The following is a 21,841-nucleotide window of genomic DNA, read 5'->3' on the forward strand; positions in this document are numbered from 1 at the left end:
CCTCAATCCTCAGAGCGATGAGCTACAAAGAAAGCAAGAACATCGGAATCATCATGTGCACATACTGACTTTTCTAATCCTAACACAACTGTTGATCTAGATGATAGAGAAGTCTGATCTCGTCCAATGAGACAGAAGGCAACAAAGAGAAAAGGTAAAGAAAAAGTAGGCTTAATTAATAAATTGAATCATATTGTGCAATAATCAATGATACATTTGGAAGAATATAATAACAATAAGAAAGTGGATCAACTCATTTAAGCACATCAACTCCTCGTAATGAACACACGATACATGACAAATGAACAATTTCAAAATCATCTAGCGGTATGTGAGTAGCTGAAGAAAAAATTGAACATGTAATTAATTTCTATGATTTATTTTATCCCCTGTTTATTTATTTTATTAATTATAGTTTATAATTTCTATGGTTTACATTATGTGTTTTATTAATTTAATATGGTTTGTATCTCTGTATTTCAATTTTAAATTAGTAAAATATTTATATTTGTATGAAATAATATCTTTCTTAAATTTATATATTTTCTATTGTATTTTTCTTAAAATTAAATATAAGTTAATAAAATGACTATAAGACTCATAAATTTTTAGTTGATGAGATATTTGATTGTAGAATTGGGGATATTTGAGAGAAAATAGTGGATGGGTGGGACTATAAATATTTGATTGGTAGGATGTGAGATTTGAGTATTTGAATAATAAGATATTTAAAGAGTGATGTGGAAATAGAAATCATAAATATTTGAGAGAAATATCCCTAACTAGATGCTCTAAGGGCATCTCCAATGATTAGAACTCTAAATGAGTTTTTTTTTCAAGATCCCAATATGCCACATCAACTATATAAAAGCTCATTGAAACATCTTCAATGGTTAAAGCTCTAAATGAACTTTCTTATAATCCATGTCATAGCATGAGTTGCATGACTTCATGCATATTACATCAAATTTGACACAAAAGAGCAGCTTTGTGTTTTCACTACTGCTCTTAAACTACAAACCTCTAGCCTCACCTTTATAATGGTTCAAGGCTTTTTATTCAGCTTTTTTGATTTTACAAATCTCTCATAAACTTTGTATTGGAGATGCCCTAAGAGAACGGATAACAACCTCACCGGGCATTAGGAGCATCTCCATGCGTACTCCCCCATGTCTACTTCGTGTCCGCTCCGCGTCTGTCACACCCTCTTGCGTCTTTGTGGACATGTATGCGCCATGTGTGCTATGTCCTCCCACTTCTTTGAGGACATTACATCCGCCACTCAACCACACATCCAACCAAGTCTTCCATCGGGCTTAAACCAAATCGGTTAATTGTTGGTCGCGTGATTCCTCTTCATGGTCTACTGACTTGGTTCGGGCATGATCTTACGTCCAGCCAGTTCAACTCAAGCGCCACCTTGAGTCGGGCTAACTCAAGGTAAGCTCGGCAATGAGTCAGGCCGGTCAGGCTTGAACTCAGTTGGGAGTCGAGCCAACTGGATCCGAGTCTAGTTTCAAGTCGACTTACTTTGACTCTAATTTGGTCGCGACTTGAGTTGGCCTGATTTTGTGTTGATCGGGTCCTGGGATTTGCCACGTGACTCCTGATGATCCCGCCACACCTAAGATGTAGATCTCTGAACTATCACACTGAGTTTGAATCTGATACCGAGCTCTACAATTCCTCCTGAAAACGTTTTCTTTTTTCTTTAGAGCCTCACAAAATCCAGCAAATTTCTCCCCATGTCCATTCTTCCCAGAATGCTTCAGGTATCAATGCTGCTGACAGAGTTCACAATTTCAATAAACCCTTGTGAATGATGAATAACACCAATGAGTTTCAGAAATGTCTGTTGAATAAGGTTCCAATCTTTTCCAGCTTGCATTGCAACTCTGACTTAGCTGGCCATCAGGCAAGGAACAAAGAACACGTGGAAATGGAGAGGAAACAAAATACAGAGAGGCATCCATGGACACGGCCTTCCAACTACCATTTTGGCGTTGCCATGATGCCATCTTTGAATGAGGCTTCAATTCCAGCTGCCATACTACTCCATTTTGACTTGTCCACTGTAACAGTGTGCTTTAACTCGCAAAGCATCTTCTGTTTTACTCTTGTTTTATTAAGTCATTTTCTCTCACTCTCGATCGATCTACTATGCTTGTCAGAATAGTCTCGAGGATTTTCATGCTCTCTAAAAAAACAAAAAGAATTTGAATTAATAAATAATTTTCTTCTATTGTTAGGTGGCTTACATCGCGGAGACGACTTAGATCAACGGCCAACCGAACCGAAAAATACGTGCGACCGGGCTATCCGCGCCGGGAACCACGATCCGACTTTTATGCATACCCGAGGCACATTGTTTGAGTTACGACTTCACACGTGGCTCAGCCTTCTCGCTTGCTCGCGGGCACCGTTTCCCTGGGAGCGCGACTCGAGTCGCTTCTCATGTCGTTGCTAATCTCGCGGACAACACCGGCGTTTCATCCTAAGATCCGGCACGTGCCGACACGTGCCGAGCGTTGTATACAACCCAGCGCAAGAGAGAAAAGGAAGATCCGCGGTTTGGTCTCCATCTTTCGATTCGATATCTCTTTTGTTCCTTTTGTTCTCCTCTTCGATCAAGGAGCGGAGAGAGCGCGGCGGAGATGGCGGCAAAGGAGGCAGCAGCGTCGGTGCCGAGCACGCCTCTGTTGAAGGATGAGCTCGACATCGTTATCCCTACCATCCGGAACCTGGATTTCTTGGAAATGTGGCGGCCCTTCTTCCAGCCTTACCACCTGATCATCGTGCAGGACGGCGACCCAAGCAAGACGATCAAGGTGCCGGAGGGTTTCGACTACGAGCTCTACAACCGCAACGACATCAACCGCATCCTTGGGCCCAAGGCCAACTGCATCTCCTTCAAGGACTCTGCCTGCCGCTGCTTCGGCTACATGGTCTCCAAGAAGAAGTACATCTACACCATCGACGATGACTGCTTCGTAAGTCAACGCTAGATCCATCGCCGGATTTTGATTCTCATTTTTTTTTCCTTATAGATCTGCCTTTTGCCAGTTGCCTATGCATAATCTGACATGTTATTTTTCTACTCTAACGAGGTTCACTTTTTTTTTTTAATTCAAAGTCCCTGAAAAATCTCTCATTTCACATTCTAAACAATCTGGACCCGAATTAGTAAGTGATACTTATGAATAGATCTGAGTTCGTCCACTGTATTTCTAAACAATTCAAATATGTGCTGGAGAAAACTGTCGTTCTTTAACTCGTTTATGCATTTATTTTCCATTTATCTGATTTGATTGGCTGGACTATGCTTGCATCTCTATTAGGTGGTACTAGAACACGTAGATCTGACTTTCCAGAGTTTAAGTTCCTAAAAATTCGAAGTTAAGGGTATGCTAAATAAGAATTGAATGTTAATCTGAGATAGATCTATCTATTAGTGCAACAATTTGTGCAAGATTGTTAGTAAATAAGAATGGAACTAGATGTTAAGCCTGAGAAAACGCATGGCCTAGGAAGTATTTATGGTAATCTCTTTTGCTTTATCATAATTTCCCCATCATATATCATCAGGAGATCTGTATTCTTTGTTTCCCTCCTTATGTACTAATCTCATGTGGCTTGTACTTGGTTTACCCGTTTGACCTACTTTTAAGTCATTTAATGTTATTTTAAGTTCCCCTGTATCCACAAGTATTTAAACAAAGTTTTTTGTGGCTCTAGTTTCAATGTCTCGTATCACTATTTATCTCTAATAATTTGTAAAGCAAATGCTATTATGATTTAGATTATTAGGCTGTAGTATCAGTCAGGTGTCTACTAGTTTCAATCTTCTATTGCTGTAAAATATGCATTTAGGTAGGCATTTGATATGTCAAATACAAACTAAACCATTAAGTTTGCTTCCTGGACTGCATTTTTCATTGACTCAGTGGTTGAGTGGTTAGGAATTTAATAAAATGTCAAGAGAAATTTCTTGACTCATGTATTAGCAAATATTTTGGATTGATGGTGTCAGCTATCTCAGCTGATGAGGACCTTATAAGTTGTTGCCAGGTCTTCAGTTTGAAACCCACTTTCACCCAAGAGCTTGAGGCTTCCATGGCTGTCTCATTTGAAAAATAAATAAATAAATAAGTGTGTGATATTGCACTGCAAAGCACTATTTTGGCAGATATAACCTACACTTTTATTATGTGTTATCTAATTGGATATTTGAATGTTGTATAATCACAGTTAGCTTGTTTTAATATGCATGATTTATTGTTGCACATGGAACACATTTTTTTTTGGTTATGTCTACGTCTAATTGATTGTTGTTTTGGCATCCCTTGCTCCTTGTGTCTAAAATACCTGTTGTCTTTCATCTTAAATAGGTTGCTAAAGATCCCTCTGGCAAAGATATCAATGCACTTGAACAGCACATCAAAAATATTTTAAGTCCTTCCACTCCATTCTTCTTCAACACTTTGTATGATCCCTACCGAGAAGGTGCAGACTTTGTTCGTGGATATCCTTTCAGCCTCAGGGAAGGTGTTCCAACAGCTGTTTCTCATGGCCTCTGGCTCAACATTCCTGACTATGATGCTCCCACTCAGCTTGTGAAGCCTCGCGAGAGGAACAGCAGGTGACAACTGCCTCAGTATTATTACTTCACAGCTAGAGGATCGTAGTAGTTGTCACATGAATTTAGCCTGCAAATATGTGGTGTTTTAGGTATGTTGATGCTGTTCTTACCATACCCAAGGGAACTTTGTTTCCTATGTGCGGAATGAATCTGGCTTTTGATCGACAGCTCATTGGCCCTGCGATGTACTTTGGCCTTATGGGTGATGGCCAGCCTATTGGACGTTACGATGATATGTGGGCTGGATGGTGTATCAAGGTCGGTTTTCTCCATTAGTTGTAAAATTTTCTCTTCCATGGCTTCAAAATATGTCTCACATGGTGCTCTGAACCTGATGTATCATATCTTACTATGTGGCCGTTTGGTTTTATCATTCGACATATAGTTTTAGTTCACTTTGGCGATCCTATGTGTAAGCAACCTAACATCGCTATAATTTACTAAATTGTAGGTGATCTGTGATCACTTGGGTCTGGGAGTGAAGACAGGCCTACCCTACATCTGGCACAGCAAGGCTAGCAACCCATTCGTTAACTTGAAGAAGGAATACAAAGGAATCTTTTGGCAAGAAGAGCTGATCCCCTTCTTCCAATCTGCTGTCCTCTCCAAGGATTGCACCACTGTCCAAAAGTGCTACATCGAACTCTCCAAACAGGTAAAGGAGAAGCTTGGAAAGATCGACCCTTACTTTACAAAGCTTGCGGATGCTATGGTCACCTGGATTGAGGCCTGGGACGAGCTCAACCCTGCCGGAGAAGCTGCAGTCGCCAATAGCACGGCCAAGAAGTAGAAGAGACAATCCTAGCCTCATCGAACATTCGCAATTTCCTGAGTGTCCTTGCTTTATGCTTGTTAGATGTAACTCAAATTCATACGCCACTTGATATGTTATGGTTACTCAGTTGAAGCTTGAGATATTTTTTTTTTTCAGTCGCTTTGTTGTATTATTTTTCATATTTGAGTCGACAATAAAAAGGATCTATTGTCTTAAAATGTGTAACTAATGATGTTGGACATTTTTTAACAGGAAGATTAACTTTCAATTTTCAATTCAATCGAAGAATCCATTTGATCAGTATATAAACTTAAAATGTCGAGTGTTCTGATAAATAAGTTGGACCGCTGAGGGTTCACCGAGGGATTTAAAAGACGACTCAAATTATTTTTGATATAAGTTATTTTACTTTTTAGCTTTTTTATTTCTTAATAATTTTAAAAATAATTTATAAACTTTAATACAAAATTCAGACCCGATGGGCGTGGTATGGGTTACTACAACATGAGGTGTTTGGGTTGACTCGGTCCTTAACTGCCGAAGAATACGATTTCGAATATTGAAACTGAATAATTTTGTCAAATATTGGAGAATTACGGATACGAAGGCGGCAGACCGATTCAATTCCTGAGGGTCCGGCTCACCGGTCCAAATAATTAGGTCAACTTTCATTGGTCGGCAGCCGTGGGACCCAGTGACGACCACCACCGATGAGTCATGCGTGATATGACCACTCAAATTTTTAGTTTAATTTCATCAAAAAAATTTTTTAAAATAATAGAAAAAATCAATATATTTTTCAAAAATAATAGAAAAAGCAGGTCAACCTCAACCCCATTATTATTTCACTGTACGCTGTCTAATGCTGCTTCGCCACCGACCATCAAGGGTCCACTCCACCGAACGGCCTTGATTATCTTTCAGCGCCCGATCGACGGTCGAGAAGGCCCTCCGGGGTCGTCTGTCGCATAGCGAAATCAACGGTTCCCTTCCTTCCACGGATCTATTACATTATCCCAGCTACAATATTTGCACATTACCACCTCAGAATTTAAATATTATTTATTTTTCTGAAATTTTATAAATCATTGCACGCACTTTGAATGTAAATAAAGACAATGTTCATGATTAACTTTGATATTTGGTTTGGGAAAAGATGATTTTTATCCATTCAATCAATATACAGGTCAATTAAATAAATAGATTTAATTTAATTATTAAACTAAATCAATAATTTATTTATATTCATGAATAAATATTGTAAAATGTTTAATGATATTCACAAGTAAAGTTTTAAATTTATCAATAAAATTTTATCAAACTTATAAATAATTTTTTAAGCCAATTAAATTAAAGGACCAAAGTGAAATTTTCTGTAATATAAGGCCCCTCCGATCTGTTCCTCACTCTGTCCTCTTGTACACAGACGGCTGCTGTGGTGGTGGCATGGCGGTGGAAGAATCCACCACGACGGCCGACGATCCGATCAAATCCATAAAAATTTGATCCCTTCCACGGATTCCTAGCTCATCGATCGACCTTTATAAAACCTCCTTTTCCTCTCTCGATTCCTTTAAATTAATCCTGTACGTTCTTTCTTGATCGTTGAAGGAGCTCGATCGATCAGTGCTAGTAGCTAGCTATACGTCCTCTGTGATTTCTTGCATGGCGGATTCCGACAACGAGTCCGGCGGAAAGGGCGGCGGTGCGGCAGGTAAGGAGCAGGACCGGTTCCTTCCTATCGCGAACGTGAGCCGGATCATGAAGAAGGCGCTGCCGGCGAACGCGAAGGTGTCGAAGGAGGCGAAGGAGACGGTGCAGGAGTGCGTGTCGGAGTTCATCAGCTTCGTCACCGGAGAGGCCTCCGACAAGTGCCAGCGCGAGAAGCGCAAGACCGTCAACGGCGACGACCTCCTCTGGGCCATGGCCACCCTCGGCTTCGACGACTACGTCGAACCCCTCAAGACCTACCTCCAGCGATTCCGCGAGACAGAAGTCGACAAAGCAGCAGTTGGTGCCTCCTCCTCCTCGGGAAACGACTTCGGCGGCGGGATGATGGAAACGAGAGGCGGCGGCCGCCAGATGATCTACGGTCCGGGGGCACCGTTTCATCCCCTGGGAAGCACTAGCGAAGGTGGAAGACACGGCAGAATATGATCTGTAATTGTGTTTAATTTCATTAATGAATTAATATTTAATCCTTAATCTTCAAACTAATGCACTGTTAATTACCTAAAATATTTACTTTTTTTTTTGAAAAAAAATGTTGGATTTAAATTGTCAAAGTCATATCATGTCGCGCATTAATTCTATAAATGCGACCCAACAAAAATCTGGAGCACATGTGCTCCCCATCTCATCTACGTGATTAAGGGGCAAATGGAAGGCTTTATTTGCTTTCTGCTTCCACTTGTGATTAGGCCTCTGCTGTAACATTCATGGACCTAATTAATTAACAGCTGTGGGCTGTGGCTTCTACTTGAAGTCGACATGATGATTACACAACCGATTAATTTATTAACCAGAAAATAAAATCAAGAAAATAATTAATTAAATTAATCAGACTGTATATTGATATATATATATATACACACCATTTCCATTTGACTCTTAATCTCCAAAGCCACACGGAATAATTAAGAAAGGTCGAGGTTGGAGGCCGGCCATGCTTATAATAAGTCTTAGCATCACGCTCTTAAGATTTTTTGGTCCATTTGGATCAAAATTGTTATGGCAAAAGAGGCGAGCGAGTGAGTGAGCCGGGAATCCGCGTGTGCTAGCCTCAGTTCATCCGCTTTCGAACGAGGTTTTTAGTTAGAAATAGAAGCAAATTAAAATAGTTCGCGGGTTGGTTTGGTGAGCTATTGTAGAGATGCAAAGTTGTAACTCTAGCTTCAAACTCCTCTTAGGTCTAAATAGCGAAGCAACTTCTCTATATCACAAACATTGTGCATTTACTTAATGATACGGGAATAATTAATTAGAGGTTTCATGTGTGTCGATAATTCTGTTGAGGGAGTGGTCAATAGTTCAAGGGGGTCAATCGGGTCACTTCCGCTTGGGTTGATCTATCGGCTCGCCATGCCCAAACTGATTCAGCATTCGAGATTTGGCTAGGCACCATTGATTGATGTTCATGCAGCATTCAACCCATTGACACCAATTTATGTTGATGTTGTTCGGAATTTGAGTCATACGAAAGTCGGCTGAGATGTTATTGGTGTTGACGGAGAGGCGACTTGGACACCCCTAGCATATGTACCCAGGAAAACGGACCCCCCACGTGGGACTGACGGACGACGGTGACTAAACCGGCGGTACTTGGACTCTGTGCACACTCAGACAAACACACGAAACGTTAGAGATAAAAAATCAGGGAAAAAGTTTCCGGCGCAGACCCTCCGACGCTCAAGTCAGGTTCTTTTTCCCTAGAAGAACAGTGTACGAAAGAAAAAGAACTGTAGAAGATAAGTGTGAATGTGTGCGTACCTGCTCAAGGGAGAAGACCTCCCTTTTTATATGACCGTGCCTACCTCTGGAGCCTGACCGATGTCAGAAAATGTCGGGTGTCAGGGTCTGTCGGGTGATGGAGGACGCGTGACACCCTCTTATGAATTGAAAGAAGGTTTCTACTCGCAGATGACAGCATACCATTGGAATATTCCTTGACATATGACAGTTATTCCCTGATAGACTGTTACGATTCCCTGACATTGTTACGATTCCCTCACATTTCTAATATCACCGAGTAATATACTAGAATCCCCACATATTGCTCCATCTGGACATATTGAAAGAACAAGGGGGGATGGTATCTTGGGTCCTGCTCCATCTCCACAAATTCCTGATGAAGACTCAGCGGCTAGTGGTGCTCCACTCTCTAGTTCTGATTCTCATGCTCCATCTCCATAAATTCCTTAAGACTCAACGGCTAGTGGTGCTCCACTCTCTAGTTCTGATTCTCATGCTCCATCTCCACAAATTCCTGTGGACTCGGTGACTAGTGAAGATCCACTCTCTAGTTCTGATTCTCGTCTGTCTAACCTCTCATCTCCGAGTAGCTCTGATGATGATATTCCTCGGCGGATGCTTCCTCTAAGCGATATTTATGCACGATGTCAACCAGTTTTCACTCGTTATCCTCTTTCACGTGCTCTTCTTGCTTATTCAAATTTTGTTGAACCTTCTAGTTTTACACAGGTAGTCAAAAATCCAAATTGGTGTGCTGCGATGGCTACAGAATTTGATGTTTTTCTTCGTAATGCAACCTGGAGCTTAGTCCCTCGTACCCCATCCATGAATATTGTGGGTTCTAAATGAGTTTACCGAATTAAGTATCGTGTAGATGTTAGAGTGTATACTAAAAGCTTAGCTTTTGGTATAAACATTTATCTAGAAAAAAGAATCACATTGGTCAAATGTCTACATTTATGATAAATGTAGTTGTTCAATTAATTTATATTGTAGATAACATGGTGTGTGGTGTCACACACAGAGGATCATGTTATCAGCACCTTATAAATTATAAACAGTAGCTCACGACCAAGATGGAAAGGAACAAACCATTAGAAGGTCGTAGTGTAATTAGGTATTAGTTTATCTTAACTATATAATTACACTAGTACACTTAGAGTGTATTGAGTAGGACCATTAGAGGTCGTTTCCTTTTATACTGACTTTATAAAGGAACAAAGACCTCAGTTATTATGGAAGTGTGTGCTCTTAATCCTAATATAATAACAAGCACATATATTTGATATTCATTTCTTTAATTTATCAATGGGTGAGATTTAGTTCGATAAATCAATAAGCCCGATAAGTTAGGAAATGATGTTACTTATAGTGTGACTTGTTGATTATAGAAGGAAACTGTGTCCTAGTAATCTAGGTTGATAATGTCCCCAAGAGGAGCTCATAAAGATTGTCATGTTAAACCCTGTAGGTGGACTTAGTCCGACATGACGATAAGGTTGAGTGGTACTACTCTTGGACTAAGATATTAATTAAATGAGTTGTCAGTAACTCACTTAATTAGTGGACATTTGACATCTTAAACATAGGGAGACTAACACACTCATAATAAGAAGGAGCCCAAAAATGTAATTTGGGATTGGTGCAGTAGTTCAATAATAATTCTTTAGTGGTATGAATTATTATTGATGAAGTTAAGTTGTGTGTTCAGGGCGAACACGGGAAGCTTAATTTCATCGGGAGACAAAAACCAATTCCTCCTCTCGGTCCCTATCGTAGCCTCTTGTATATAGAGATTTATACCCACCATATACCCACCTTCTTACCCACTTTTGGTGGTCGGCCAAGCTAGCTTGGAACCCAAGCTAGGGCCGGCCAAGACCCAAAGGTTGAGCCAAGTTGGTGGTCGGCCAAAGCTTGGGTCCCAAGCTTAGGTAGCCGACCACTAGAAAATTAAAAGGAATTTTTTATTAAAATTATTTCTTATGTGGATATCATGGTTTTAAAAGAGAGTCTAAAATTTAAATCTTTCCTATTATATCTTTCTACAAAAGATTAAGAAAAGATTTGAAATCTTTCCTTATTTGTAGATTAAAAGGATATTTTAATTTTGAGAAAACTTTCCTTTTTTAACCATGTTCATGTTTTAAAAGAGAGTTTAAAAATTAAATATTCTCTTTTATTAGTTTCTACAAAAAATTAAAAAAAGATTTGATATCTTTCCTTATTTGTAGATTGAAAAGATATTTTAATTTTTAGAGATAACTTTCCTTTTTGAAAATTATCCACATGTTTAAAAGAAAGATTTTAATTTATAAAATTTCTTTTTTACTAACCATGAAGGGATTAAAATTATTGGAGAAATTTTTATAAATTTCTGGAGATAAATTAGGAAGTTTTAATTAATTAAAACTCTCCTTGTTTATAGCTTGTGGTGGCCGACCATTATTATTAAGAGAAGAAAATTGTTTTTAATTAAAATAATTTTTATTTTTCATGGCAAAGAAATTAAGAAAGTTTTTATTTAAAATTTCCTTATTTATCAAGACCAAGGATTATAAAAGAAGGGGTAGAGGTGCCTTAATGGCTAACGACTCTATTCTATTCTTCCTCTCTTTTCCTCCTTGGTGGCCGGTCCTAGCTTCTCCCTCTTCTCTTCTTCTTGTGGCTGGCGGCAACCCCTCTTGAAGCTCTTGATGGTGGCCGGTTCTAGCTAGGAGAAGAAGGAGAGAAAGGAGGTTTTGTTTCATGCATCCCTTGGAGCTTGGTGGTGGTGGTCGGACCTCTACTTCTCTTGGAGAATTGTGGTGGCCGAAACCTAGAAGGAAGAAGAAGGTGCTTGGTGGTTCTCATCTCGGAAGATCGTTGCCCACACAACGCTCGAGGTTAGAAGAGGAATACGATAGAAGATCAAGAGGTTATTTGCTTACAAAGAAAGGTATAACTAGTAATTGTTTTCCGCATCATACTAGTTTTCTTTGTATAGTTATTTTTGGAAATACCAAATACAAGAGGCATATGATTCTAGAGTTTTCGGATTTGTTTCGAGGTTGTGTTTCTTTTCTTTTATTTTTCGAATTTTTGATTCAATTGTTCTTTTTGGTTAACCTAGAGTTATTTAAGGAAATAAATATTAGCTTTCCTTAAAAGACTTTCTCTAGGCAAGAAGGCCATGTGCCTCGCCATGCAGTCCTGGAAGCTAATTTTGGGAATTAATATTTATGGAATTAATAACTTAGGTAGATTTGAATCAATAGTGTTAAGTTCCGCTTGCGATTCAAATCTAAACCATTAAGAACAGATAAGTTAAATTTGGAATCAATGATGTTAAGTTTCGTCTGCAATTCCTAATTTAACTTCTAATGAACACAATAGGTTATTTAAGGAAAGGTTTGACACTTGTACAAAAAAAATTTGTACAGTGGAACCGGTACGTTTTCCTAGGACTAACCAACAGTAGATGGTTCTATTGAATGTTACAAAGCTCAGCTTGTTGCTAAAGGTTTTAATCAACAACCGGGTATTGACTTTAATGATACTTTTAGTCAGTCGTCAAAATTACAACTATCCGATTGTTACTATCTATAGCTGTAAGCTCTAATTGGCCAATACACCAATTAGATGTTTCCAATGCTTTCCTTCATGGACATCTTAAAGAAACTGTTTATATGGAGCAACCTCCTGAATTCATCCACCCGCAACTTTCAACACATGTGTGTCAACTTCAGAAGTCTATATATGATCTTCGACAAGCACCTCGTGCATGGTTTTATCGTCTATCTACCTAGCTTCATACTCAGGGATTTTCTGGCTCAAAAATAGACTCTTCCCTATTCTACAAATGTAATGAGGAATTTTCAATATTTGTTCTGATTTATGTGGATGATATATTAATAACTGGTAGTGATCAAAACGACATTACTATTTTACTACATCTTCTCTGTCAAGAATTTCCTATTCGGGATCTTGGCAATGCTCATTTTTTTCCTTGGCATAGAGTTTCTCTCACATTCTGAAAGTTGTCTTCTCTCTCAGAGCAAATACATTACTGGACTCCTACAACGAGCTAAAATGGATGGTGCATGTCCTATCTCGACACCAATCATTGAGGATGATTTTACTGCACCTTCATCCTCCTCTTCGATGTCTGACCCCCAGATCTACCGTAGTATTATTGGTGCCCTACAATATATCACAATTACACGACCCGATATTACTTTCGTTGTGAATCGTGCCTGTTAATTTATGCATGCTCCTACTGAACATCATTGGGAAAGTGTTAAGAGAATTCTTCGATATCTCAAAAGACACTATTCTGTGTGGTCTTCTTTTATATCGTCAATCTTCACTTGAGTTGATTGCCTACAGTGATGTAGATTGGGCTGAATCTCCTGAAGATAGACGTTCTACTAGTGGATATGCTATATTTCTTGAGCGAAATCTTATTTCTTGGCTTTTAAAGAAGCAACCTACAGTCTCTCGCTCGAGTAGTGAAGCTGAATATAAAGTTATCGCTAACGCAACGTCAGAAATTATTTGGCTACAATATCTTCTTTCATGTGATAATATTGGAGCAACTTATCTTGCAGCAAATCCTGATTTTCATGCTCGTATCAAGCATGCAGAGATTGATTTTCATTTTGTTCGCGAGCGTGTGGCGACTCGACAACTTTCAGTTTCTTATATCTCTACGAAAGATCAAATTACTGATATATTTACCAAGCCATTATCTAGACAACGTTTCACCAAGTTAGCACTCAAACTCAACGTTCATGCACTCCCGTTGAGTTTGTCGGGGGATAATGACAATAATGAAAATAATTTCTAATTGATTTCAATCAATTAGAATTTATTATATTTGACACACAATCAAGATCGACATGAATCAAATAGTAAAAATAATATTTCTAAGTCTATTTTATTACTATGTTTATAATTATTATAATTGTATGCCTTATTTAATCTTTCCATTATTGTTTTGGATAATTTGTCTATTGGCTTTAGTAATAAAATGATAAAAAGCTTTATATTATTTTTTTCCTCTATTTATTAATTTCTACATGTCCCACCCGAGTTTAGCAAAGAGTAGTTCAGGCTGATCGTTAGGGTGTGGCGCCTGACCCGAGTTTTGATGAGGGAGACGAGCTGCGACAAGTGTCTCATCTTTCACGCTTGGAGTACTGAAAGGCCGACCGAAAATTATTTTGCCTGTCTATGTAGATCGGGTTGAGGAACCAGATAGTCGGGGAATGTCAAACCTTACTCCAGACTACCTCTCATGTCTTTGATCTAGAATCTTGATATGTCAGTATCCGACCGAGAAATGCGGCTGATGATGTCAGACGGTCTAACTCCTTTCCCCTAATTACTGATTGTCACGTCCCCTTGACTTCTGACTGTCACGTCTCCCTGACTTTTAATTACCACGTCCCCTTAACTTCTGAGTTCTGACTGCCTAGCCTTATTGGACATAACCTTTATGCACCATATTAAACGTTCATTCAACATTCAACTTAACATCATCGACTAACGTTCATTCTACATTCGGCTCAGCACCACCAATCCATTTGGTTCAATTACACTTATCTGACGCTCTGTTTAAAATCCAATCGATCGGTTCACACTCTACCCAACACTAGTCAGTCTAACCAATTGGACACTTTTTCCAAATTCCAGTTGGTTCATCGACTCGACGCTTCAACCCCACCAGCCAATGGCATGTAAGGTATCATATGGGTGGTCAAAGCACATGGGACGACATGGTGCACCAATCATATGCTAACTCGTGCATGATTGTTTTTCTTAGTATAAAATATCAACAATCTGAAATCTCCTTTACCAGTGTATAACAAATATCCATCATCAATTAATACCTAAAGCGAAGTATTCAGTTGGTTCCATCGACTAGGCGCTTCGGCCCCACCAACCAATGTTGTGTAAGATATCACATGCATGGTCAAAGCACATGTGACAGTATGGTGCACCTGTCATATGATAACTCACACAAGATTATTTTCTACAATACAAAATATCGACAATGTAACATCTCTTTTACCAAGGTATGACAAATATCTTATCATCAATTAATATATGAAGAAAAGTATTCAACAACAATAATATAAAAGACATTCGCTCTTGCGGTTAGTGGTACACACAGATATACAATTACACACATATATAGTTTTGCAAATTAATGTTCCTTTTCTTCATTTCTTTATCGATAAAAATCTATCTTGAGAGTTAGAATGACTGAGTTAGATATCCTTGACTTTCATTCTACCCCTCCTTCCTTCTCTCTCTCTCTCTCAAGATAACCAGCATCCTTGACGTCCCATTCCTGCTCTTGGTCATCAGTGACTTCATCAACATTAGAAATAACTCACTGATCGTTCGTCAGCCATCTCAAGAACAACTTATCTTATTTTTTAGATTTGCTCTCCACTACTAGATTGTTATGCTCCATAAACTAAAACTAAAACAATAGACAACCACCTTAAAAACCTCTTGCAGATTTATATATTACCAATTGTCTCTCATTATCAAGTGAGATTTATATATCTGAACTAAACAAATCATGAACTAATAAATAATAAAAGGAGCATATAAGTTGATAAATACTTGCATTTTTCAGACTCAAACTTTCCCTTTCTCGTACCTTATCATGCAATTGGGTCGAGAAGTATAACTCTCTCAGTTCAACACTCATACATTACTGAAACTTCCAATCTGTAGGATCAAAACAATTCATGATTTAACCTTAGAAGAGTGGGTGAGACATTGATTACTACCCAAGAACTGGAAGACCAGTCACTTAGAGTTTTGTTGTCGAAGTTTTTCTGAACAGGACAATGCTTCTACAGGTTGCTAACTGAGAAAATTCAGAAACTGTTTTACTTGGGGTAAAAGATGCTATTGCAGAAATGGAAAAAGTTTTCTCTTGTTGATCAGCTTGTTCATTCCTGAAAAGAGATTGAGTTGTTCATTGAAGGTTGTTGAAATAAGTGCTTCTTGGGCAACCTTCAAAAGTCATAACTAAAGGATATCTCAAGGTATCAAAGAGATGTATTGAGTTAACTAATGCTCTTAGCCGACTCTACTATATCACAGTTCCTGCAAAAAATAGTATATAGATGTTATTTTAAACAAAACACAAGTTGAAAAGCAACATAGAAAAAGGGAACTCAACCAACCATTTGTTGCTTCCTGTCCTCTTGGATATCTTGAAAGCTATGAACCATGTGTTTGTCATAATCTGTCTTCTGGGACTGTAATAGAAACAAAATAAATCAAATTGTATGTGTTCATGAAAACACCAAAATATGCAGTCTTAGTGCATGGAAGGAAAAGTGGAGAGGCAACTTATGACAGATGATGTTGCTTTGTGATTCTCTTTCTTGAATAATCTTGAGGTGAAATGAAGCCTTATGCTTTCTATCATTCAAATCTGAATCTATAATTTTCACATCCTCAAAGAGCACTTGATATGTTGCTTGTAAAATGGTTGGAGGCCTTCAAGAGCCTCCTCCCATGCATGTCGCAAAATTGTAGCAACACGGTGCCATATGTCCTTCAACTTATTATTTCGTGATTTTGCCTTGATCTCCTTCTCTTGACATTTAGCAATTTCAACTCTATCGAATTGTGTCCACCGTTAGAAGTTGAATGAAACTTGAATACGAACTATAAATGTTTAATGTACATGAATTAAGTGAAACATAAATCTTATAATTCATGTATTTAATTAATGATGTACAGTCTATGAGTTTCTATTAAGTAGTATAGATACTCATGTAATGTGAAATTACAAAGTACTTTTTTTTAATACAAAGTCATTATACTACAACTATTCTTTTCTTCTTAGAAAGCTTAGAAAGCTTTTAAATTGAGTGTAGGAAGGCACCAATAGCTCAGTTCAAACAACTAAGGTTGTTACCATATTTCACTATCCAAAGTATTTTCCTCCAACTGTATCTTTAAGTTCAATAACTTTGACAGAGTATTTAATTTACAAGTAATTTTCTTCTCCATGGCTATTGATCAAGAAAAGGCTAATATTTTGAGAACCAAATGCATCATTTCTTCCCAAAGTCTTCTCAAACATGTATAAGAGCATACTTTCCTCGAGTAAAATCAATGTCCCTTAATATAGAGACACAATTCTTTGCTAAAGATATTCTTTTATTGTCGTATAATTCTAGAGCAAGACTGATGTTTCCCATACCTCCTGGTCCTCCGGTCTGAAAATGGTGGAGACAACTGGCTGTGCTTCTATAGTTAAATGTGTGAAGACTCCACTTCACTCTGTAAAATCAAGAACGTTAGTGCTGAGTCTAGGAAGGGATCCCGGCGTTGACCTCCGACGCTCAAGTCAGTTACCGACAATAATAAAGAACAAAGAAAATTATAACAGCAACAAGAGCATAATCACAAATAACGTATACCTTCTCCGGCGTATAGACCCCCTTTATATAGTGGATTTGTAGCATACATGCATGTTTCTCAAAGCGCATGTGCGTTTTTCTAATTTTTCTATGAAAAGATAAGTTAGAAAAGTGTCTTTGACATTATTCCTTAACAGGCCGTGATATCCCTGACATAACAGTTGAAGCTTCCACCGTACGATTTGTCAGCTAATCATGCTTTGTTGTCAGCAACACGAACTCCCAGAAAAATATGATGAGCTAAGCAAGGGGTCCCACTGCTTGGCCGAGCGGAGGAGCCGCTCGAGCGGGATTCCCCGCCTGATCACTCGAGGTTGTCCTTTTCCATAGTCTCTCGACTCGGTAGGTTATTCCTCGTACGATCGGACAGGCGGTCCGATCGGACTAACCCTTATAGGGTCATCATAGTTGCAAACATCCATCCTTCTCTCTTTAGTCGTCAGGCTATTGGGGCGTTGCCTATCACTCGGCCGGGCGAGCAATCTGGTTGAATGAGCCTTCGAGCGTCACCCTCTTCATGGATCCTCCTTTCGCTGAGTGGGCGGCTATGTCCAATCGACCCGTTGCCACCCGCTCGGCCAACTTTGGTGGCCCGACGATTCCATACTTTTGATCGTCTTGACTTTGACCTATACGTAGATTATTTTTCCTCACCTTTTACCACCGCATCACCTCCCATGCCAATGATAGATAACTTAAGGATGCCAAACTTGCTAAACACTGACGGATCCAGTAGCTTCAGCAACAGATCTAGCAGTTCAGAGATCTCTCTGCCTTCTCCAAGCGCTTTAGTTTTGAGAGAGAAGAAATTTTCAAAGTGACTCATCGGCGTCGCGGAGCCGGGCTTTAGGATACCTGGGCTATAGCCCGGTGACCCAATTAAAGTTGTGTTAATTTTTAACTTTGATTGTATTGATTTTTTTCATTCCCAAATAGAGCAAAATGGATCTTAGCCCGGGAAACCTTTAGAGGAGATTTGCAGCCCAGGCGGGCTACAAATCTTGGCTCCGCCAGCGATGATACCAACTGTTTGGCTTTGGCTTCGACGACGACTGAATCTGACAAAGTAATCACTTCCTTTCTCTTAGCCTGCATGAAGGATGACCACAACACAGATCACCATTCGCTCTCCGCAGAACGCTATGAGAAGATTAACCAGAGAAAGAAATGGAAGAGGAATGAGATGGCGAAGGATTACTCGCCTCGTCTCCTCCTCTTTTTGCTCGATCCACAATCAGAGTCAATATGTGAGTCAACGGCGCCATCAGAAGCTGTTCTTGAGGCGACTCAGGAACTCTTCTTCTTCTTCCTCCATTAGCATGTTGATTGAGCTTGCTTTAAGAAGAAGAGTCACTAATAATTGTGCAGGTCTGATAACTTTCCCGAGAATGATCGGATTATATTGGGTTTATTGTACACGATCTTTGTTTCTATGATTCAAACCCAGGATCTCAAAATTACACTAGAACAATTTTACCGTGTGTTGAAATGAAACAAAAATACACATATAAATAACCAAATTTAAATTTGCAACTTTTTATTACAGTAGAGGAGCATAGTGAACAATGTCAAATTCAGGAGAAGAAGAAGAGGACAATGTCTTACAAAACAGACACTCGCACAAAGCTACAACACAACTAAGCGACACCTTGTTTTCTATTATATTCCACACCTTCCTTTTGATCAATCTAAAGTTTAAGACGACTGAAACATACACACGATCAAAAAAGTCATCCACAACACGGAAATATGAATGCCGGGAAGCCTCGCTGAACAAGAGGACCCCCCACACTACCCAGAATCCAAGCACAAATCCTAGCACCGCACTGATATACAACCAAATCGCATCATGATTGTGCGTCTTGATCTCATTCTTGTAAGCTGGCTCATCTGTTACTACCTTGTCACAAGAGTTGTTTAAAGGAAAGCCGCAAAGAAACGGGTTGCCCATGAATGCAGATGGATCAGTGAAGGTATTCAGTTGGTTTCCTGATGGAATACTCCCTGTCAAGTTGTTGTAGGACACATTGAAGTGGCTCAGAAAGGTCAAATTGGACAATGCTGGTGGAATGGAACCTGAGAGCTGGTTTCTCGACAAGTCTAAAGACTCCAGCTCGATTAGCTGACTGAACTTGTGAGTGATCTCTCCGGTAAGATGATTTCCTGACAAATTCAAGTTCCATAAGCCTAAAAGAGACGTGATTTGTTCAGGAATTTGGCCGGACAAGTTGTTATCTGAAAGGTCCAAGGTTGTCATTATGGAAAGCAATTTGTCATAGAAGTTCTCTTGGTTTTTAGTTACCAACAAAATGGTCTCTTTGTAGGAGCCAACATCGACGATCTTCCCCAGACTCTTAGGCGATATTCTGATGGAGCTGAAGTTGCCAAAGGTTGGAGGTATAGTTCCTATGAAACTATTGTGTGATAAATCCAATATCTGAAGAGAAGAGAGGTTTGACAGCTGAGGTGGAATATGACCATGGAACCTATTCGATCGAAGGATGAGAATCTTGAGATGTGGCAGTCCATGTCCAATCGAGGAAGGAATACCTCCAGTGAACTCATTGCTTCCGAGATCTTCTGAGTCTTGTCAAGTTCTTCATGGAGATGGGTAAATTCCCATTCATGTTGTTGTTTTCCAAGTGCAGAGACAGCAGAGCTTTTATGGAACAAACTGTGCTAGGTAGCACTCCGGTGAGATTGTTGCTCGACATGTCGAAAACTGCCAAATCTGTTAGATCTTGCCAGCAATTAGGCAACTCTTTCGAGAGATGATTTCTCGAGAGGTCAACAGCAAGCAAATTTGTCATTCTGCACATAGAAGAGGGCACTGGACCCTCAATATTGTTCATTGAAAGAGTTGCTTCGAAGAACCAAGTTAGCAAGGCTTGAAAGGCCTCCCAGGCTTTCTGGGACACTGCCCTTCAGTTGGTTATCCCAGAGCATTAAGTTCTGGAGGGAGGAGAGCCGACCAAGAGAAGTTGGCACTGGACCTGAAAATGAGTTTGAGAAGAGGAGAAGAGACTCCAAATTCTTGAATTCTCCTAGCCATTCCGGCAAACTGCCATTCAATTGGTTGCCACCGAGGTCCAGACTCCTCAAACTCTCCCTGATGCATCCGCTAAACATTCCTTTAAATTGGTTTAAGTCTCCGGTCATGTTCATCCAGGATAAAGAAAGTACTTGTAGCTGACAGTGCTCCTCTAATCTCACTGAAGGGTCACCATAAATGAAATGATTATAGGAAAGGTCGACTTCTTTCAGAAAGACTTTATTCTCGATAGCATCTGGAAAAGGAATAGAAAAGTAGTTTCCTCCGAGGTAGAGAAATTCCAAGCTAGTCAAATTGAGCAACCACCCAGGAAGAGTAGAATTGAAATAGGTATAGGACAGATCAAGTGTGGCAAGAGATGTAAAGTTGAGATGAGGAAGAGAGGGGAGGATATGATCTGGAATAATGCACTGATATAATATCAGTGCTTGCAGCCATTTTACCCCTCTCGCGAAGCTGACATAGCTCAGGTCGAGGTGCTGCAAGGAAGCAAGCCTCGAAAGCCACCGCGAATTGTCAAGGAGCAAAAGTGAGTTGGATGAGAGATCAAGGACTCGTAAGTTGGACAGATTTCTAAGTTGATGAGGGATTGGTCCTTCGAGATACAATCCAGAGAGATTAAGGTACCTCAGGTCATGAAATGAATGCATGAATACAGGAAGGGGGCCTTCAAAGTCATTAGAACTAAGATCCAAGTAGGTGAGGTGCTCAAGGGCGGCCAATTGGAAGGACTGATATCACCTTCCAATCCGATATTTTGGAGGCTCAGGTGGATAATGTGTCCAGTGGAATTATTGCATCCAACTCCTGGCCATAAGCAGCAGTCCTTGCCGACCCAAGAGGACAATTGGCCTGCAGTGATTCCTCTTTTGAACTTCAAGAGCGACTGCCTCTCTGTATCATGGCAGCAACTGAACTCTCTTGCTTGGAAGAGCAGGAAGAAGAGAGCAAAGACAATTGGCATGGATTGAGGAACTCTGACGACCTCCATGATGTTCAAGGAGTAACTATACAATACCTGGATGATATCGGTATATAACAGTGGAATAATTTAGAATAGATTGCTTTGGTGTGTACATGGAGAATCTAAGACTCGGAGGGTCTAGTCTTCGTATCGGCTATTCAGTCATTAATTGCTTTAATGTGTACGTGGGTTTGGAGGATTAATCTTTGTACTGATGTTGGAAAAAAAAACAAAAGTGATTGGACAGCAGTTAAGAGACTTGTTTATTCTGAAGCAACGTGCACGGTGGTTCAAGGCTTCAAGCTGATGGATGTTCCACATCAACAATTTATCCTGCCCGCGTCGAATGGACTGAATTGCGTCTGACACGGTTTTTAACGGCGCGAGAAAGTTCCAGTATTATCTATTTTTTATTTTTTATAATTTAAAAAATATATATCATATTCTCATTATATTCCTTTTTTTCCTTTCATGAAATCATTATGTGAATTTAGCTAGA

At 39.4% G+C, this 21,841-nt stretch overlaps 4 protein-coding genes across 4 annotated transcripts; 2 read left to right on the forward strand and 2 right to left on the reverse strand.

Moving 5' to 3' along the window:
• The first annotated feature begins 2,550 nt into the window (after nt 1-2,550).
• Nucleotides 2,551-5,694, forward strand: LOC122006740 (UDP-arabinopyranose mutase 1-like). Its single transcript, XM_042562345.1, has 4 exons — nt 2,551-2,990; nt 4,389-4,639; nt 4,729-4,897; nt 5,091-5,694. The coding sequence occupies exons 1-4, from the start codon at nt 2,655-2,657 to the stop codon at nt 5,427-5,429; spliced, it is 1,095 nt and encodes a 364-aa protein (XP_042418279.1). The 5' UTR covers nt 2,551-2,654; the 3' UTR covers nt 5,430-5,694.
• Nucleotides 5,695-6,811: 1,117 nt separating this feature from the next.
• On the forward strand, nt 6,812-7,712 carry LOC122006741 (nuclear transcription factor Y subunit B-1-like). Its single transcript, XM_042562346.1, has one exon. It carries the CDS (start codon nt 7,080-7,082, stop codon nt 7,569-7,571), a length of 492 nt encoding a protein of 163 aa, XP_042418280.1. The 5' UTR covers nt 6,812-7,079; the 3' UTR covers nt 7,572-7,712.
• An 8,274-nt stretch (nt 7,713-15,986) lies between these two features.
• Nucleotides 15,987-20,042, reverse strand: LOC122004646 (receptor-like protein EIX2). The gene is made up of 4 exons (XM_042559499.1): nt 18,999-20,042; nt 18,290-18,415; nt 16,076-16,150; nt 15,987-15,995 (listed from the first exon to the last, which is right to left on the reverse strand). Exons 1-4 carry the CDS (start codon nt 19,581-19,583, stop codon nt 15,987-15,989), a joined length of 795 nt encoding a protein of 264 aa, XP_042415433.1. The 5' UTR covers nt 19,584-20,042.
• A 122-nt stretch (nt 20,043-20,164) lies between these two features.
• On the reverse strand, nt 20,165-21,369 carry LOC122004647 (receptor-like protein EIX1). The gene is made up of 2 exons (XM_042559500.1): nt 21,120-21,369; nt 20,165-21,045 (listed from the first exon to the last, which is right to left on the reverse strand). The coding sequence occupies exons 1-2, from the start codon at nt 21,367-21,369 to the stop codon at nt 20,165-20,167; spliced, it is 1,131 nt and encodes a 376-aa protein (XP_042415434.1).
• Nucleotides 21,370-21,841: the final 472 nt, after the last annotated feature.

The sequence above is a fragment of the Zingiber officinale genome, chromosome 7B (assembly GCF_018446385.1).
Source record: "Zingiber officinale cultivar Zhangliang chromosome 7B, Zo_v1.1, whole genome shotgun sequence".
NCBI lineage: Eukaryota > Viridiplantae > Streptophyta > Magnoliopsida > Zingiberales > Zingiberaceae > Zingiber > Zingiber officinale.

Bases quoted from the DNA above. Each gene is read 5' to 3' on its own strand.
- LOC122006740 (XM_042562345.1), top strand. From the start codon at position 2,655: ATGGCGGCAAAGGAGGCAGCAGCGTCGGTGCCGAGCACGCCTCTGTTG. The intron at 2,991-4,388 runs GTAAGTCAACGC...CATCTTAAATAG, and splicing joins CCATCGACGATGACTGCTTC to GTTGCTAAAGATCCCTCTGG. The intron at 4,640-4,728 runs GTGACAACTGCC...GTGGTGTTTTAG, and splicing joins CCTCGCGAGAGGAACAGCAG to GTATGTTGATGCTGTTCTTA.
- LOC122006741 (XM_042562346.1), top strand. From the start codon at position 7,080: ATGGCGGATTCCGACAACGAGTCCGGCGGAAAGGGCGGCGGTGCGGCA.
- LOC122004646 (XM_042559499.1), bottom strand. From the start codon at position 19,583: ATGACAACCTTGGACCTTTCAGATAACAACTTGTCCGGCCAAATTCCT. The intron at 18,416-18,998 runs GTGTGGAATATA...TCCTTCATGCAG, and splicing joins TTAGATTGATCAAAAGGAAG to GCTAAGAGAAAGGAAGTGAT. The intron at 16,151-18,289 runs GTTTCCCGGGCT...TTTCTATTACAG, and splicing joins GCTGCAAATCTCCTCTAAAG to TCCCAGAAGACAGATTATGA.
- LOC122004647 (XM_042559500.1), bottom strand. From the start codon at position 21,369: ATGGAGGTCGTCAGAGTTCCTCAATCCATGCCAATTGTCTTTGCTCTC. The intron at 21,046-21,119 runs GTGATATCAGTC...ATGACTTTGAAG, and splicing joins CCAAAATATCGGATTGGAAG to GCCCCCTTCCTGTATTCATG.